This window comes from Oncorhynchus clarkii, chromosome 8 (assembly GCF_045791955.1).
Source record: "Oncorhynchus clarkii lewisi isolate Uvic-CL-2024 chromosome 8, UVic_Ocla_1.0, whole genome shotgun sequence".
NCBI lineage: Eukaryota > Metazoa > Chordata > Actinopteri > Salmoniformes > Salmonidae > Oncorhynchus > Oncorhynchus clarkii.
This window is the reverse complement of record NC_092154.1, coordinates 38,413,619-38,434,076: the sequence shown is the minus strand read 5'-3', so window position 1 is coordinate 38,434,076 and position 20,458 is coordinate 38,413,619. Positions and strand designations below refer to the sequence as shown.

The window sequence follows — 20,458 nt, the reverse complement described above, 5'->3', positions numbered from 1 at the left end:
AGTAAAGCTGTGGTGCGGCTCCTCTCTGATGAGAACTCTCTGGAACGACAGGTCCCGGGGGCTTTCCCTGCACTTAGGTCGTTGTAGGGATGACCACGACACACACACACACACACACACACACACACACACACACACACATACACACACACACACACACTCAAGCACAGTGCTGAAAAAGGCTGTTCGCACAAACGGGTGGAAGTGAAATTTTGACAGGAGCATAGAAAGCGGACAGGACAGGAGTGTATGTGTAAATGAGTGTGTGTGCGTGTGTGTGTGTGTGTGTGTGTGTGTTTGCGTGAGTGTACTTAAAGTCAATGTTCACATTCGTCATCTTAATCTGCTCAGTGGGGAAGGGGCGTGGGGGGGTGCTATACTGAATGTGTGTACTGCACTTGTCTGTGAATGTGTGTGTACTGTGCACGTCTGTGAACGTGTGTGTGTGTGTGTGTGTGTGTGTGTGTGTGTGTGTGTGTGTGTGTGTGTGTGTGTGTGTGTGTGTGTGTGTGTGTGTGTGTGTGTGTGATGTGCACATCTGGGTGCATATGTGTGGGAGTCCATTATAGAGAGTGAATGTATAAAGATTCTCGGAACTGAATATGCTTTCTGTGGTAATGTCAATAATGTGAAGAATATTCTTCTTCACATTATTCACAATATTACTCAGAAGAGCCTGTTTCCCTGTCAGAGGTAAAATTATATCGCTGGCACCCTTTGGGAGTGTGAATACTGGTCCCTACTGGTCTGGTCTGTCTGTGGAAGAGGAGGATGGAGGAGGACAACAAATACATGTCCAAACTGTCACCCACTGTGGACTACTGGGCAGGCATGTACCTAGTGGTGATAGGTGAGTTACTTTTGGATTTGTTCAGCATTCTGCATGAGGCTGGTAGTTTGGGATTTGTGAAATACAAATGACAGGATTTCACATAGATGTGAGAGCATGATTGATTTCTGTGGAGATGGTGATTAGAGATGATGTAGTGTAAAGGGATTCATATTCCGTACACACTCTTTGCGCGTGAGCTGTTTTACGTTTTCATTTCTCAAATTTCTCAGTGGAATTTACAGCCATACTGTATATCACACCAAAGTCATATCGGTTGGCAACATACAGTAGTGGATATATAAAGAATAAGCAGGTCTTATGGTATAATTGATTTGACACAAAGCATTATGGTTGTCTTTTCAATGGTTGGCAATGTGTGCTCTAGATGTGTGAGTGGTTATTGTGCACTCTTTGATTTGACAAAAGCTGTTGCTTTTCATTTGTCGCTTATCATTTATGCTGGACACGGTGGAAACCATACTTCCATTGGTGAGCTGTCTGATGTCAAATGGGAAAATACATGAAATAAGGATATCTACACAAACAATATATACAAAAAGTACATTTCTGTTGATTCCTGGTAAATGTACATCTAAAACTGTGAGTGTTTACATGTGGAACAACACCCCAGTCCTCCTGTTGCAATTCAGATACAGTGAGGTCCAAAAATATTTGGACAGTGACAAATGTTTTGTAGTTTTGGGTCTGTACTCCAGCACTTTGGATTTGAATGAATTATACAATGACTATGCAGTGCAGACTGTCAGCTTTTATTTGATGGTATATCAGGTGAACTGTTAAGAAATTACAGCACTTTTTGTACATAGTCCCCCCATTCTAGGGAACCAAAAGTATTTGGACAAATTCAAAGTTGAAGCTGATTAAACAGCATGCTCATTACACAGGTGCACCTCGTGCTGGGGACAATAAAAGTCTAAAATGTGCAGTTTTGTCACACAACACAATGCCCAAATATGTCTCAATTTTTGAGGGAGCATGCAATTGGCATCCCAACTGCAGGAATGTCCACCAGAGCTGTTGCGAAATAATTAAATGTTATTTTCTCTACCATTTGCCGTTTCCAATGTCGTTTTAGAGAATTTGGCAGTACGTCCAAATGGCCTCACAACCGCAGACCACGTGTATGGTATCGTGTGGGTGAGCGGTTTGCTAATGTCAACGTTTTGAACAGAGTGCCCCATGGTGGTAGGGTTATGATATGGGCATGCATAAGCTACGGATAATTAAGGCAATTGCATTTTACAGATGGCAATTTGAATGCACAGAGAAACCGTGACAAGATCCTGAGGCACATTGTAGTGCCATTCATCCCCCGCTATCATGTTTCAACATGATAATTGTCACACTCTGACCTTAGATATCTCTGTTTTCTATATATTTTGGTTAGGTCGTGGTGAGACTAGGGTGGGTCCTCTAGTGTTGTATGTCTAGGGTTTTGTATGACTAGGGTTTTGTATGTCTAGGGTTGTTGTAGGTCTAGGGGGGGGTTGTATTTCTATGTTGGCCTGATATGGTTCCCAATCAGAGACAGCTGTTTATCGTTGTCTCTGATTGGGGGTCATATTTAGGTAGCCCTGTTTCCCACTTTCTGGTGTGGGATCTTGTCTACAATTAGGTGCCTGTGTGCACACTAGTAGCTTCACGATTCGTTTGTGCTTGTTTGTTTTGTTTTGCTGCACCTTGGTCTCATCATTACGACGATCGTGACAATAATGCTCGACCCCATGTCGCAAGGATCTGTACACAATTCCTGGAAGCTGAAAATGTCTCAGTTACTCTATGGCCTGCATACTCACCAGACATGTCACCCCTTGAGCGACGTAAATGACAGCGTGTCCAGTTCCCACCAATATCCAGCAAATTCGCACAGACATTGAGGAGGAGTGGGACAACATTCCACAGGCCACAATCAACAGCCTGATCAACTCTATGCAAAGGAGTTGTGTCACGCTGCATGCGGCAAATGGTGGTCACCATTTTCTGATCCATGCCCCCACCTTTTTTTAAGGTATCTGTAAACTGACAAATGCATATCTGTATTCCCATTAATGTGAAATCCATAGATTAGTGCCTAATGCATTTATTTCAAATGACTGATTAACTTATATGAACAGGTAACTCAGTAAAATCATTGACATTGTTGCATTTTGCGTTTTATATATATTTTTCAGTATATACTATACACTATACTACAGTATATACTATACTACAGATTGGGTCTCTAAAAGGTACAAACTTTAAATGTCCAAATGGTTTTCCAGTTAAATGGGCAGGTGGTGAAGTTGATGCGATCTTGCAACTATTAACATTGACAGAAAGCGTGAATTAAATGCTGAGTCTCGAAAAGCCGCCTGTCCCTTTTAATAGCCAGCACACGTATCAGCAAATAAACGTTTCAAATAAATGGTGGGTCTAAATTAATTGCTTATGAGGTTACCATGGATTGCAATGAATTGTTTACAAGGTTTAATGTTTAATATGTAACATTTTTAAAAAATGCAATAACGACTTGAAAGAAATTATGGCAATCATTGTTTTTTATCGGCAGTAATAAACTAATAGCCATTGGCTGCTAACAGCTTTGAACTGCTGGCAAACTGGCAAGCACAAAAACAGGCAACAACTTTGGGAGTACAGACCCTTAAAATTTGACTGATCGCCCTCTAGTGGCGCAAGTAAGAACTGCTGAAAATGCATACAAATTATTATGTAAAGGAAAAGTAAAAAAAATAAAAAAAATCTAAATAGAGGCATACTAAGTGTGTAAATGTTAACACATTAGTGCAGTACATTAAGAAATGTATTAAAATGCTAGAAGTGAATTCTGGAATTAAACAATGAACTATGCAAATGAGCAAATACTGTGTGCATTAAGGAAATAGAAGCCTGGCTCAAATAGAAGCCTGTCTCTAATAAGCGCCTGTTTAAGCAAATAAATGCCTGGGCTATGAATAGAAGTGGAGAAGGAAACACTTGTACATCAATGGGAAAGTTACCCTCATGAATTATCTAGTGGTATCGCAGTTTACATGTTTAGTCATGGCTCTACTGACTCCAGGATAATCCTTTTTCAAACCAAATAAAAGTAAAACGGGCATATTTATTTAACGAACATGAGTTTGGAGGTTTAAAACTATTAAATATTATCTCTCCTATCTCTCCTAAAGCCTGCTCCCGCTCCCCCTCTCTGGCGCTCGAGGGCGCCAGGCTGCCCTTCATTACGCACACCTGTCACCATCATTACGCACATCAGCACTCATTGAACTCACCTGGACTCCTTCACGTTGTTGATTGCCCCCTCCATATCTGTCTGTTCCTCAGTTTTGATCCCCGTGTCAACATTATTGTCATAATGTCGTTTTGTTCCCCCCGTCCAGACGCTGTTCTTGTTATGTTTGATGTCCTTTTTCCATTAAATGTTCACTCGCTGTACTTGCTTCTCGTCTCCTGCGTCGGTCCTTACACCTCCATTATACTAAAATTCTATCTAAATCCAAACTACGTTTCCAGCAGACTACTAAGAGAGGCACATCCAAAGTTCATAAGGATGCTTTTTGCCATAATATACAGTTGAAGTTGGAAGTTTACATACACCTTAGCCAAATACATTTAAACTCAGTTTTTCACAATTCCTGATATTTAATCCGAGTACAAATTGCCTGTTTTAGGTCACTTAGGATCACCACTTTATTTTAAGAATGTGAAACATCAGAATAATAGTAGAGAGAATTATTTATTTCAGCTTTTATTTCTTTCGTCACATTCCCAGTTGGTCAGAAGTTTGCATACACTCAATTAGTATTTGGTAGCATTGCCTTTAAATTGTTTAACTTAGATCAAATGTTTTGGGGAACCTTCCCCAGGCTTCCCATAATAAATTGGGTGAATTCTGGCCCATTCCTCCTGACAGAGCTGGTGTAACTGAGTCAGGTTTGTAGGCCTCCTTGCTCGCACACGCTTTTTCAGTTCTGCCCACAATGGGATTGAGGTCAGGGCTTTGTGAGGGCCACTCCAATGCCTTGACTTTGTTGTCCTTAAGCCATTTTGCCATCAAATTTAAATCACAATTAAAAGTAGGTTAAGGTTTAGAGATCACAACAAAAACAGACTGTGGTTAGCTGGAAGGTGGCAGGCCGTATTTGAGATTAGAGAAATTCCTTGCTATTGTCTTTCAAATTATCTCAGGGCTTGATGGCTTGCCTAGGGCGTATAGCGGTCCTCTGAGTGGAGGCTAAACGCCAGAGATGCAAAAGCGGCCTGCTTATAAGGTCCTCTGAATGGGGGCTACCCGCCAGTGATGCAAATTACGTCTTGAGCTGCAAACTCCACTAGAGTGGTAGGAATTTATAGCCATGTGCGTAGCGACAGAGAGAAATAGCAAGTGGGGGGAAATTCTTTGCTAACTGGGTAGGTGTGTCACTTGTTTTTGTGTCATCCTCAGTGATTGTAAATGCGTTAAGTTCACATGTCCACATGTGTGGTTGTATTGTGTTTTTAAACTGGCAAATAAATCTAATCAAATAAAAATCACAACAAATGTAAGGTATTTATAGAAACAACAAAAACAGCTTGCGGCCTCTGGCTGGCTGTGGTTAGCTGTAAAGTGGCAGGCCCAATTTGAGATTAGAGAAATTCCTTGCTATTGTCTTTCAAATTATCTTATGGCTAGATGGGTTGCCTAGAGCTTAAAGATGTTCTCTGAGTGGAGGCAAAATTTCAGAGTTGCAAAAGCAGCCTGCCAAGGGCTTATAGTGGTCCTATGGGAGAGGGCTACCCACAGAGATGCAAATCACGTCTTAAACAACAACAACTCCATTTGCCTACTGGCGCTAGGAATTTGTAACCTTGGGCTTAAGGAAAGCGGCAAATAGGAAGTGGGAGGACATTCTTTGCTATCTTGGTAATTGCACAGGTGACATGCTGGTAAATATGAGTTAAAACAGATTTTAGTTTCCCTGCAATATAATCTCCGGCCACTCTGGATGTACATTTTCTTGTTTGCTTATGACTCTATACAGTTCACTGAGTGCAGTCTTAGTACCGGCATCGGTTTGTGGTTGTAAATAGACAGCTCCAAAAAATATAGATGAAAACTCTTGGTAAATAGTGTGGTCTGCAGCTTGTCATGAGGTATTCTACTTCTTAATATTAGAGATCGGGCACCAGCTGCTGTTAACAAAGAGACACACCTCTCCCCCCTAAGTCTACTCGAGGCTGCTGTCCTGTCTAGACGATGCATGGAAAAACCTGCAAGATATACAGTATATTTTCTATGTCCTGGTTCAGCCAATACTCTGAGAAACATATAACAGTTGTTCAAGTCCCGTTGATAGGATAGTGTCGAGTTCATCCAGTTTGTTCTCCGGTGACTGCACATTCGCCAATAGAAAAATGGCAGTCTATCTCGACTGCCGTTTTTTCGCCACGGCTTCCTCTTTCAAATCCAGGAGATTAGGGCCTGGTCCTGAGTAAACAGAACGTCTAGTCCTGCCAATCCAAATCAAGGTTATTGATCACTGTTCTGATGTCCACAAATTGTTTTCGGTCATATGAAATGATGGCGGAGACATTATGAACAAAAAAGTTAAGATCAGCATAAAAAAACACAATATGCATATCTAGTCCTTGGCCTATATGCTAATCTGACTTTGCAGGTCTACTGACTCTGAAAAACACCAGAAGTGTTCTTCACTGACGAGTTGCGGTTTTGTCTCACCAGGGGTGATGGTTGGATTTGCGTTTATCGCCGAAGGAATGAGAGTTACACCAAGGCCTGTACTCTGGAGCGGGATCGATTTGGAAGTGGAGGGTCCGTCATGGTCTGTGGCGGTATGTCACAGCATCATCGGACTGAGCTTGTTGTCATTGCAGGCAATCTCAACACTGTGCGTTACAGGGAAGACATCCTCCTCCCTCGTGTGGTACCCTTCCTGCAGGCTCATCCTGACATGACCCTCTAGCATGACAATGCCACCTGCCATACTGCTTGCTCTGTTCGTGTTCTGCCATGGCCAGTGAAGAGCCCGGATCTCAGTCCAATTGAGCACGTCTGGGACCTGTTGGATCGGAGGGTGAGGGCTAGGGCCATTCCTCCCAGAAATGTCCGGGAACTTGCAGGTACCTTGGTGGAAGAGTGAGGTAACATCTCACAGCAAGAAATGGCAAATCGGGAGCAGGCCATGAGGAAGAAATGCACTGCAGTACTTACTGCAGCTAGTGGCCACACCAGATACTGACTGTTACTTTTTATTTTGACCCCCCCCCCCTCCCCTTTGTTCAGGGACACATTATTCCATTTCTGTTAATCATGTCTGTGGAACTTGTTCAATTTATGTCTCAGTTGTTGAGTCTTGTTATGTTCATACAAATATTTACACATGTTAAGTTTGCTCAAAATAAACGCAGTTGACAGTGAGAGGACGTTTATTTTTTGCTGAGTTTAGTAATTTATTGGGTGACTTTCGCTTTTACTTGAGTAACTTTCTAAAAGATGGCTATACTTTTACTCAAGTATGACAATTGGGTACTTCTTCCACCACTGGACATTATAGGGTATTGTGTGTAAACCAGTGACACAAAATCTCAATTTAATAGATTTTAAATTCAGACTGTAACACAAGGAATTGTGGAAAAAGTCAAGGGGTGTGAATACTTTCTGAAGGCACTGGATATGCATAAAATCAGGTTTAAATTGAATGAGCAGCATGATAAATAATAAATAGTAGCAACAATGCATGGTGGTTGTGTGTGTGTGACAGGGTCTCCAAGATGTGAATTTACTGGATATTTGAAAAATTGGACATCCTGGACATCCATATGCATTGGGTGCTTAACACATTAGGGCATCCACCCACGGTGCTCAGAATGAGAGAAATCACATGTATATTATGCAAATGTATCTTCACAAACAAATGTTGTCCCCTTGGCTACCGGTGGGTCAGATGGATCAATTGTGTTAGGCTAATTGATTAAATTCAAAATAAAGCCAATAAGGCTCCTTATTTAACTCACCATTTCTTCGAGCAAGGTATCGGGTAGGATTTACGACGACGTCAAAGCAGGTCAGTAAATCCATATCGGCTTCGGGGAATCTCTTGTACAAGGTGTTTCATGATGCTTGCTCTTCGTGTGCATTATTGTCCCTCTCCTGCATTTCAATATCAATTCATTTTTCTTGTCTGGGTGGTTTTCTTATAAAACCTGCTGATTAATATTTGTCCAGACATCGCTAATCAGTAGGTTAGGTTAATGGCACATGTGACCGTAGGTACATATCCCAAACAGAAGCCATGGATTACAGGCAACATCTGCACTGAACTAAAATTTGATTTGATTTGAAGTCTAGAGCTTCCGCTTTCAAGGAGCAATCCACTATTCCGGCCGCTTATAAGAAATCTCACTATGCCTTCTGATGACCCATCAAATAGGCAAAGTGTCAATACAGGACTAAGATCCAATCCTACTAAACCGGCTCTGATGCTTGTCGGATGTGGCAGGGCTTGCAAACTATTACGGATTACAAAGGGAATCCCAACCGCGAGCTGCCCAATGATGCAAGCCTACCAGACGAGCTAAATGCCTTCTATGCTCGCTTTGAGGCAAGCAACACTGAACCATGCATGAGAGCACCAGCTGTTCTCTCCCTGACAGTCTGTAATACCTACATGTTTCAAGCAGACCGCCATAGTCCCTGTGCCTAAGAACACCAAGGTAACCTACCAAAATGACTACCGCCCGGTAGCACTCATGTCTGTAGTCATGAATAACTTTGAAAGGCCGGTCATCCCAGAAATCCTAGACCCACAACAATTTGCATACCGCCCCATCAGATCCACAGATGACTCAATCTCCATTGCACTCCACACTTCCCTTTCCCACCTGGACAAAAGGAACACCTATGTGAGAATGATGTTAATTGACTAGAGCTCAGCGTTCAACAACATAGTGCCCTCAAAGCACCTCACTAAGCTAAGGACCCTAGGACCAAACACCTCCCCCTGCAACTGGCTCCTGGACTTCCTGACGGGCCGCCCCAGGTGGTAAGAGTAGGCAACAACACATCTCCCACGCTGATCCTCAACACTGGGCCCCTCAGGGGTGCATACTTAGTCCCCTCCTGTACTCCCTTTTCACAATTGTGGCCACGCACGACTCCAACACCATCATTAAGTTTGCTGATGCCACAACAGTGGTAGGCCTGATCACCGACAACAATGAGAGGATATAGGGAGGAGGTCAGAGACCTGACAACAACCTTTCCCTTAATGTGAGCAAGACAAAGGAGCTGATTGTGGACTACAGGACAAGGAGGGCTGAACACGCCCCCATACACATCGACTTGGCTGTAGTGGACCGGGTCGAGAATTTCAAGTTCCTTGGTGTCCACATCAAACACACCAAGACAGTAACACAAATCTGAGTTGTTACGGTTTCCATGGTGAATTATTAGTTTCACGTTCATTCTTGGGTTAGCTAGCCAGGAGAGATCGCATTTTTAAAATGATACATTGTTGCACAGGTTATAGAGTCAGAGAGGTAGGTTTATACAACCACCAATGTTTAATTTTTTTTTTTCAACTTGTGCAGATGCTCTCTTACTGAGGGAGATTAAGTTGATGAATTTCCTGCCTTGGCTGCAGGGCAGTGGAATTATGACATTATGTCATGGTATTTTGTGGAAGTTTATGTCCCACATATCAACCAATTAGCATCCAGGATCCAAACAACTGGTTTTATAATAAAGCAATTGCACATGATTATATATTCATAGGCTACTATTTCATCTCTCAATGAAAATATAGGCCTAGTCCCAACACATCTATGATCGTTAGACAAGCCTGTTCGCCGTTCATTCGGTTAGGTTAGGTTGCCAGAAAGTATTTTTGTTCTTTAACTATGGACGCAACACAGTCGTTTGTTCTAACTGTTCCGTTGCTGTGCTAGCTGTCAACTCTCTTATCTCTTGCTTGCTACTGTAGCTAGCCAGCTACAGCTAACAGAGTCAAGTCAAACTGTGCAGCTAGAATAACAGCAAATTAGCTGCATTTAATTTTGTTTGAGCTGTTTTCTATTGACAATTATTTGTATATATCCATATCCAATAATGCTGATTCATGATTTTGACTGGCTGAGAAAAGATCCATCTCGTCCTGACACTTTAGTTCTCAATAGACAGTGGAGATCGAATTTCATTATTGAAACAATTTTGCAAATGTCGAGAGACAGACAGCAACGTTTGTACAAACCCCTGTTGTTGCAAACCAAATGTTAAGCTAAAGACAAGGGGAAATAATTCCTAGACGCTTTTTACAATGGAGATCAACTTAACGAATTGTCTCGCTGCGCTAATGGGATAGTGGATGCACAGGGATTGCTCAGATGGAATTGAAAACAAGATACCCATTTTTTGCGTCATAGGCTGACCCATGCTAAACAGGTTAAATAGTATGGCTTAGAACACATCTCAACCAATCACAATGCTTGTTTTGACCAACCTGTTGTAGAATTAGGCAATTATGCCAGAGAACCAGGGAATTATCTTGTGACAAGGACTGTTCTGAGGCCCGAGGCGATAATTCTGGGTTGAAGGGCATTATTCTTTTTATAAAACAGTTGCCAACATATTTCTTATTATATTAATATTTAAAAATATTATTTTATGGAGTAAATGTGTTTTTGCTACCCAAGCAGGCTGGTCATCAGTAATTTTCTATTCCTGGTAGGCCGGTTGGATCGGATCGGACCGCTCTGCTCCCCCCCTCACACACACACACACAGACAGACAGGCACACACTCTCTCTGGGATGGATCGATCCAATATTGCAATATGTAAGGAGGAGAATGACCCCTCCCTTATTGAACTTATCAGAATTTTTGCAGAACGGGATTGGTCAATAGCTAAGCAAAGTTTTTATGCAAGAGCCTTTTGTGCAAGAGCTTCAAACTTAAGAATGTTGTCCATCTCCTTTTCATACTCCGCTTCAACCAGCCATTCCGCTCATTTCAAAACTCGTTCACTGACGATGTCTACATGCAGACCAATATCACATTATTTTTTAGAAACACTCAAGTATTCTGTTTTGAGTTGACATCAGTGGTGAGAAGTTTGGCTCTTTTTAATGAATCTGATGTTTGACTCATTGTCAAAAGAACAAATCTTTGGATTAATTTAGTTCATATGAGTTAGTAATGCCCAGAGCACGCACGCCCGAACGGGCGAACCGTGAACTGAAAACTCGAAATGGTAATGATTCTACAAGTTCAAATGTCGTTCGCCATAGGGGGCTTATTGGAGCTGTCATTTGTGACAGACTTTTAAAAGCGTGCTTTAACCAATGTACCTTTGTTGATGGCTAGGCATACAAATAAGATTATTTATCGGTACAATTGAAACGAGGTCTAGTTGTGGCCGCAACCCTACTAGATTGTGAACTACTCTTGGCAGAATGCATTGCTTGACTGCGGTTAGGGTGATAAGCACAACATTGCTCACGAACTGCAGCACACCAAATGGTTAATTCTCGAGTTTGTTGAGCAGAGGCTGTGTATGTTTTGGTTCTACAAAGGTGTGTCCATCATAACATTCAATAATCTACTATTTGCATTCATTCTTGCACCATGTGATCAATCATCAGTTCTAAACATGTCTTTTTCTTCTCTATGCTCCCTGCAGCATGATCCATTTCTCCTGCGCACATACACTGAGTGTACAAAACATTAGGAACATCTTCCTACTGTTGAGTTGCACCCCCTTTTGCCTTCAGATCAACCTCAATTCGTCGGGCCATGGACTCTACAAGGTGTCGAAAGCGTTCCACAGGTATGCTGGCCCATATTGACTCCAACGCTTCCCACAGTTGTATCAAGTTGGCTGGGTGTCCTTCGGGTGGTGGACCATTCTTGATACACATGGGAAACTGTTGAGCATGAAAAACCCAGTAGCGTTGCAGTTCTTGACACACTCAAACAGGTGCGCCTGACACCTACTACCATTCTCAGTTCAAACGCACTTAAATATTTTGTCTTTCCCATTCACACTCTGAATGGCACACACACAATCCATGTCTCAATTGTCTCAAGGCTTAAAAAAAACATATTTAACCTGTCTCCTCCCCTTCATCTACACTGATGGAAGTGGATTTAACAAATTACATCAATAAGGACTCATAGCTTTCACCTGGATTAACCTGGTCAGTCTATGTCATGGAAAGGGCAGGTGTTTCTAATGTTTTGGGAACTCAATCTATATGACAGACAGTTGTTGGTCGGTGCACGTCTCCAGAGTCACCGGAGGAGCGCTTATTAATCCTGCTGTAGAATTATTTGCGGCCTTCTGTCACACCCTGACCATAGTTTGCTTTGTATGTTTCTATGTTTTGTTTGGTCAGGGTGTGATCTGAGTGGGCATTTTATGTTGTATGTCTAGTTTGTCTGTTTCTGTGTTCGGTCTGATATGGTTCTCAATCAGAGGCAGGTGTTAGTCGTTGTCTCTGATTGGGAACCATATTTAGGTAGCCTGTTTTGTCGTTGTGGATTGTACGTGATTGTCTATGTTAGTTGCTTGTGTCAGCACAGTTCTTATAGCTTCACGGTCGGTTTTTCATTTATTGTTTTGTGTTCAGTGCTTTCTTTAATTAAAATATCATCATGAACACATACCACGCTGCATTTTGGTCCGCTTCTTACGATGATCGTGACAGAATCACCCACCACAACCGGACCAAGCGGTGTGGTAACGGGCAGCAGCAGCGGCCAGCATCACAAGACTCATGGACATGGGAGGACAAGTTGGACGGAAAAGGACCCTGGGCACAGCCAGGGGAATATCGCCACCCCAAAGCAGAGCGGGAGGCAGCGAAGGCAGAGAGGCGATGGTATGAGGAGGCAGCACGGCGGCGCGGTTGGAAGCCCGAGAGTCAGCCCCAAAAATGTATTGGGGGGAGCACACGGGGAGTGTGGCGAAGCCAGGTAGGAGACCTGCGCCAACTGTCTGTGCTTTCCAGAGAGCGAGAGGGACCAGGCAGGCACCGTGTTATGCTATGGAGCGCACGGTGTCCCCGGTGCGGTTGCATAGCCCGGTGCAGTACATTCCAGCTCCTCGTATCGGCCTGGCTAGAGTGTGCATCGAGCCAGGTGCCATGAAGCCGGCTCTACGCATCTGGTCTCCAGTGCGTCTCCTTGGGCCGGCGTACATTGCACCAGCTTTACGCATGGTGTCCCCGGTTTGCCAGCACAGCCCAGTGCGGGCTATTCCACCTCGCCGCACTGGCAGGGCGACCGGGAGCATTCGACCAGGTGAGGTTGGGCAGGCTCGGTGCTCAAGACATCTAGGGCGAATGCACGGCCCGGTCTATCCAGTGCCGCCTCCACGCCTGTTTTGTCGTTGTGGGTGATTTGTCTATGTTAGTTGCTTGTGTCAGCACAGTTCTTATAGCTTCACGGTCGTTTTTTTGTTTTGTATCCAGTGTTCAGTGCTTTCTTTAATTAAAATATCATCATGAACACATACCACGCAGCATTTTGGTCCGCTTCTTACCACGATCGTGACACCTTCAGGTCAAACGAACTACTAAAATGAACAAGTCACTCAGAAAATCAAATCCTGTCTTACTGTCAATAAAAATAGTTGTTAAACGAACTGCACATTACTACATCATATCCCATTTACAATAACGTGAATAATCTCCTATCCCAGTTTTGAGAAACACAAATAAGATGCCTGGGATATGATGCTCTTAGATGGAGCACTATGGATTTTATAGATCTTAACCCTTTTACTGATATTTTTTGCAGGCTCAATTTGGCATTGTATTCTATTGGAATCCAGCTACAGTGAGAATATACAGCAATTTGACCTTTTAATCACCCACAACCTGCATTGAAAATGACTGCAGAGTAGGATTGAGTGATTATTGAGAGTACCAAAATCATATAAACTGGAACAGCCATCTCAGTAATGAGTGCAATAAATCCAACTACTAACTACTATGATATTTATTTTTGTGTAGCATACGATTAATCAACCAATTAATATACATGCATAAGCACAGGTATTGAAACAAACTATTCAGAAAATCCAACTGCAATAGAGCATGCTGGGAAATGTGATAATGATGGGCATGGTTTTGAGCAAACATTAATTTGTAATACTGATTGTCATTTTGAATAATGCTGATTAAGCAATTGGTTATGTTGGCTTTTTTTTTTACAGGGAGCTAAATGTATTTATAGAAAATCAGGCCAGGATACAATCAAATGCACTCTGCACTTGGCTTTTAAATGTAATTTACGCTTGAGCCAACATCCCCAGTGTTTGACGTGAATGTGATTTTCACGACCATCAGGGCAATTAAAAGACAAGTGCAGAATCCAGGCCTAGTTGTTCTTGTTTCCTCCAGCCTGGTACCCTAATTGTCCTTACAGCACGCTCCCATTAGGGATAATATTATTCACCAGTTTTTAATCATCCGTTGAGACAAGTTTTAATGGCATTAGGTTTAAAAAAGGGATATTTTGTTGTTTTGCATCAGCTAGCTATTGTTTGCCTGTCTGTGTGATAAAAACATTATACACAACCAGAGAAGTCTACCGGTATGCCCAAATCCAGAAGATAATATAATAATCAGTATTCCTGTTTCTCCTGGCCTAGTAATTGTCCTAACAGGACACTCCCCTTGGGGATAATAATATTTACGAGTTGAACATAATCATACATTTATACTACCTACAGCACAGAGGTTCTGTATAGCAGCTGTAGCAAAACTACAATTGTTATTGTGGTCCAATAATCATGGTGTTTGTGTTGGCCAAATAACTGTCCTCACGGCACACGCCCCTTGGGACAGTTAAAAGTATTCATGCCAGAGTCATTAGAGATCTCTATAAATTACTGTGTCTGTTTACCTACACCACAGAGAAACTCACATGTAGCTGTTACAAAACTAGCTGATACATGAGGTAATGGCACGACAATGAGCCTAAGGATCTTGTCACGTTATCTCTGTGCATTCAAATTGCCATCGTTAAAATGTAATTGTCTTTGTTGTCCATAGCTTATGCCTGCCCATACCATAACCCCAGTGGCACAATGGGGCAATCAGCAAACCGTTTGTCCACACGACGCCATACACGTGGTCTGCAGCTGTGAGGCCAGTTGGACGTACTGCCGAATTATCCAAAATGACATTGGAAGTGGCATATGGTAGAGACATGAACTTTCAATTCTCTGGCAACAGCTCTGGTGGACATTCCTGCAGTCAGCATGACAATTTCACACTCCCTCAAAACTTGAGACTTCTGTGGCATTGTGTTGTATGACAAAACTGCACATTTTAAAGTGGCCTTTTATTGTCCCCAGCACAAGGTGCACCTGTGTAATGAACATGCTGTTTAATCAGCTTCTTGATATTCCACACCTATCAAGTGGGTGGATGATCTTGGCAAAGGAGAAATGCTCACTAACATGGATGTAAACAACTTTGTGCACAACATTTGTACGCTTTTTGTGCGTATGGAACATTTCTTGGATATTTTATTTCAGCTCATGAAACACAGGACCGACACTTTACATGTTGCGTTTATATTTTTCTTCAGTGTAGATGCATCATAAATCATTTCCATGGAGAAAGTCCACCATTCTCTTATTCTAGCCAAGGTTGCTGTGGATTGTTCTGTCAATGTATTAAAGGTACCTAGGATTGTTGGCTCTCTGAAGGACAATGCCTCACATCCTGCCTTTTCACTGATTACATTCAGTTCATAAGCCTGTTGAGGAAGAATTAACACGTAGCACCACAATATTTTCCCTTAGTTAAATTAAATCTCCATCGGGGGGCGGCGGGGGGGGGGCATTAAATAGGTTTAACCAATAGTCCTCCATTTAAAGTACAATTACTTTTACTGTGGCATTGGTAATTGCTGAGGTGAGCCCCTTAACCACTGCAAAGTGCTATGAGTTCTAAAAGGCCCACCTCAGAGGAAGTTGCTGCACCTATTTTGAGTAGTTCCTGTCCTACAGCAGGAAATCCTCGTTTAGGTTCCACCTCAAACTGACTCAGGCTGCTTATACATAATCAGAATTTGGGGGTGGGAACTTGTGGTGAGTTCCACGTGTAGCAGAGAAATAACAACAAATAAGGCACTGACTGACAGCTGTCAGTGTAACTAGCTAGCATGCTAACCTTAGCTAGATAAGAAAAGTGTGCGCACCATTTCAATTATGTCAGGTGAAAATAATTATTTCAGAAAAAGACTACCAGCCTACCGGTCAAGAGATGGGTCTCAGCTAAACCGTTTGTCTGACTCTTGCGGTTTGATAGATACTGTTAGATACAACTGCACTATTGGAGCTAGGAACACAAGTGTAGGTTACGGGCAAAACGCTGTAACCAGCTGCTGGTTCTGGTCTACTTAGTTCATTAACTTTCATTGAACCATAAAAAAACAGCCAGTGGGGTGTCTCGCCTCCTCTTCCGTCTCTAGTTACAGCTTTATACCATAACCTACACTTGGCTGCCAGAGCCATGGAGCAAATTAAAATAGGGGTTGCAAACAAAATGTTTTTGTATCTTCCCTTTTTTTTAACAGCAAATTACCACAATCCAGAGCCACAACTTTTATTTGGGAAGTGGGGGGGACTCTATTTAGGGAGTAGATAAATACATTTTATCTTCCATCAATGTAATTGTCTGCATCATTTCCAATCCCGCATATATTTTTTTGTAAACATACAGTACCAGTCAAAAGTTTGGACACACCTACTCATTCAAGAGTTTTTCTTTATTTGTACTATTTTCTACATTTTAGAATAATAGCGAAGACATCAAAACTATGAAATAAGACAAATGGAATCATGAACTAAACAAAAAAGTGTTAAACAAATAAAAATATATTTTTAGATTCTACAAAGTAGCCACCCTTTGCCTTGACGACAGCTTTGCACACTCTTGGCATTCTCTCAAACGACTGGAATGCTTTTCCAAAAGTCTTGAAGGAGTTCCCACATATGCTGGGCACTTGGTGGCTGCTTTTCCTTCACTCTGTGGTCCAAACCATTTCAATTGGGTTGAGGTCAGGTGATTGTGGAGGCCAGGTCATCTGATGCAGCACTCCATCCCGGTCAAATAGCCCTTACACAGCCTGGATTTGTGCCGGGTCATTGTCCTGTTGAAAAACAAATGATTGTCCCACTAAGCGCAAACCAGATGGAATGGCATATCGCTGCAGAATGCTGTGATAGCCATGGTGGTTAAGTGTTCCTTGAATTCTAAATAAATCACTGACAGTGCCACCAGCAAAGCACCCACACACCATCACACTCCCTCCATGCTTCATGGTGGAACCACACATGCGGAGATCATCCGTTCACCTACTCTGCGTCTCACAAAGACAATTTTGACTCATCAGACCAAAGGACAGATTTAATGTCCATTGCTCATGTTTCTTGGCCCAGGCAAGTCTCTTCTTATTATCGGTGTCCAAACCTAGTAGTGGTTTCTTTGCAGCAATTCGACCATGAAGGCCTGATTCACGCAGTCTCCTCTGAACAGTTGATGTTGAGATGTCTGTTACTTGAACTCTGAAGCATTTATCTGAGCTGCAATTTCTGAGGATGGTAACTCTAATGAACTTATCCTCTGCAGCAGAGGTAACTCTGGGTCTTCCTTTCCTGTGGCGGTCCTCATGAGAGCCAATTTCATCATAGCGCCTGATGGTTTTTGCGATTGCACTTGAAGACACTTTAAAAATTCTTGATATTTTCCGTATTGACTGACCTTTATGTCTTAAAGTAATGATAGACTGTCATTTCTCTTTGCTTATTTGAGCTGTTCTTCCTATAATATGGACTTGGTAAAAGTCTAAATAGGGCTTTATTCTGTATACCACCTCTACCTTGTCACAACACAACTGATTGGATCAAACGCATTAAGAAGCAAAGCAATTCCACAAATGCACTTTTAACAAAGCACACCTGTTAATTGAAATGCATTCCAGGTGACTACCTCATGTGCAAAGCTGTCAAGGCAAAGGGTGGCTATTTTGAAAAATCTCAAATATATTTTGGTTTGTGTGACACTTTTTTGGTTACTAATCAAATCAAATCAAATTTTATTTGTCACATACACATGGTTAGCAGATGTTAATGCGAGTGTAGCGAAATGCTTGTGCTTCTAGTTCCGACAATGCAGTAATAACAAGTAATCTAACTAACAATTCCAAAACTACTGTCTTGTACACAGTGTAAGGGGATAAAGAATATGTACATAAGGATATATGAATGAGTGATGGTACAGAGCAGCATAGGCAAGGTACAGTAGATGGTATCGGGTACAGTATGTACAAATGAGATGAGTATGTAAACAAAGTGGCATAGTATAGTATAAAGTGGCTAGTGATACATGTATTACATAAGGATACCGTCGATGATATAGAGTACAGTATATACGTATGCATATGAGATGAATAATGTAGGGTAAGTAACATTTATATAAGGTAGCATTGTTTAAAGTGGCTAGTGATATATTTACATCATTTCCCATCAATTCCCATTATTAAAGTGGCTGGAGTTGAGTCAGTGTCAGTGTGTTGGCAGCAGCCACTCAGTGTTAGTGGTGGCTGTTTAACAGTCTGATGGCCTTGAGATAGAAGCTGTTTTTCAGTCTCTCGGTCCCAGCTTTGATGCACCTGTACTGACCTCGCCTTCTGGATGATAGCGGGGTGAACAGGCAGTGGCTCGGGTGGTTGATGTCCTTGATGATCTTTATGGCCTTCCTGTGACATCGGGTGGTGTAGGTGTCCTGGAGGGCAGGTAGTTTGCCCCCGGTGATGCGTTGTGCAGACCTCACTACCCTCTGGAGAGCCTTACGGTTGAGGGCGGTGCAGTTGCCATACCAGGCGGTGATACAGCCCGCCAGGATGCTCTCGATTGTGCATCTGTAGAAGTTTGTGAGTGCTTTTGGTGACAAGCCGAATTTCTTCAGCCTCCTGAGGTTGAAGAGGCGCTGCTGCGCCTTCTTCACGATGCTGTCTGTGTGAGTGGACCAATTCAGTTTGTCTGTGATGTGTATGCCGAGGAACTTAAAACTTGCTACCCTCTCCACTACTGTTCCATCGATGTGGATAGGGGGGTGTTCCCTCTGCTGTTTCCTGAAGTCCACAATCATCTCCTTAGTTTTGTTGACGTTGAGTGTGAGGTTGTTTTCCTGACACCACACTCCGAGGGCCCTCACCTCCTCCCTGTAGGCCGTCTCATCGTTGTTGGTAATCAAGCCTACCACTGTTGTGTCGTCCGCAAACTTGATGATTGAGTTGGAGGCGTGCGTGGCCACGCAGTCGTGGGTGAACAGGGAGTACAGGAGAGGGCTCAGAACGCAACCTTGTGGGGCCCCAGTGTTGAGGATCAGCGGGGAGGAGATGTTGTTGCCTACCCTCACCACCTGGGGGCGGCCCGTCAGGAAGTCCAGTACCCAGTTGCACAGGGCGGGGTCGAGACCCAGGGTCTCGAGCTTGATGACGAGCTTGGAGGGTACTATGGTGTTGAATGCCGAGCTGTAGTCGATGAACAGCATTCTCACATTGGTATTCCTCTTGTCCAGATGGGTTAGGGCAGTGTGCAGTGTGGTTGAGATTGCATCGTCTGTGGACCTATTTGGGCGGTAAGCAAATTGGAGTGGGTCTAGGGTGTCAGGTAGGGTGGAGGTGATATGGTCCTTGACTAGTCTCTCAAAGCACTTCATGATGACGGATGTGAGTGCTACGGGGCGGTAGTCATTTAGCTCAGTTACCTTAGCTTTCTTGGGAACAGGAACAATGGTGGCCCTCTTGAAGCATGTGGGAACAGCAGACTGGTATAGGGATTGATTGAATATGTCCGTAAACACACCGGCCAGCTGGTCTGCGCATGCTCTGAGGGCGCGGCTGGGGATGCCATCTGGGCCTGCAGCCTTGCGAGGGTTAACACGTTTAAATGTCTTACTCACCTCGGCTGCAGTGAAGGAGAGACCGCATGTTTTCGTTGCAGGCCGTGTCAGTGGCACTGTATTGTCCTCAAAGCGGGCAAAAAAGTTATTTAGTCTGCCTGGGAGCAAGACATCCTGGTCCGTGACTGGGCTGGGTTTCTTCCTGTAGTCCGTGATTGACTGTAGACCCTGCCACATGCCTCTTGTGTCTGAGCCGTTGAATTGAGATTCTACTTTGTCTCTGTACTGGCGCTTAGCTTGTTTGATAGCCTTGCGGAGGGAATAGCTGCACTGTTTGTATTCGGTCATGTTACCAGACACCTTGCCCTGATTAAAAGCAGTGGTTCGCGCTTTCAGTTTCACACGAATGCTGCCATCAATCCACGGTTTCTGGTTAGGGAATGTTTTAATCGTTGCTATGGGAACGACATCTTCAACGCACGTTCTAATGAACTCGCACACCGAATCAGCGTATTCGTCAATGTTGTTATCTGACGCAATACGAAACATCTCCCAGTCCACGTGATGGAAGCAGTCTTGGAGTGTGGAGTCAGCTTGGTCGGACCAGCGTTGGACAGCGTTGGACAGACCTCAGCGTGGGAGCCTCTTGTTTTAGTTTCTGTCTGTAGGCAGGGATCAACAAAATGGA

At 43.1% G+C, this 20,458-nt stretch overlaps 1 protein-coding gene across 1 annotated transcript in view; it reads left to right on the top strand.

The window, feature by feature from the left end:
• Positions 1-759: 759 nt before the first annotated feature.
• Positions 760-20,458, top strand: part of LOC139415443 (opsin-5-like) — a gene marked incomplete at its 5' end in the record, with an annotated part of 33,673 nt that continues 13,974 nt past the window's right edge. Inside the window, one exon of the mRNA XM_071163532.1 lies at positions 760-850. Coding sequence (XP_071019633.1) covers positions 760-850 — 91 coding nt within the window. The remainder of the gene's footprint in view (positions 851-20,458) is intronic.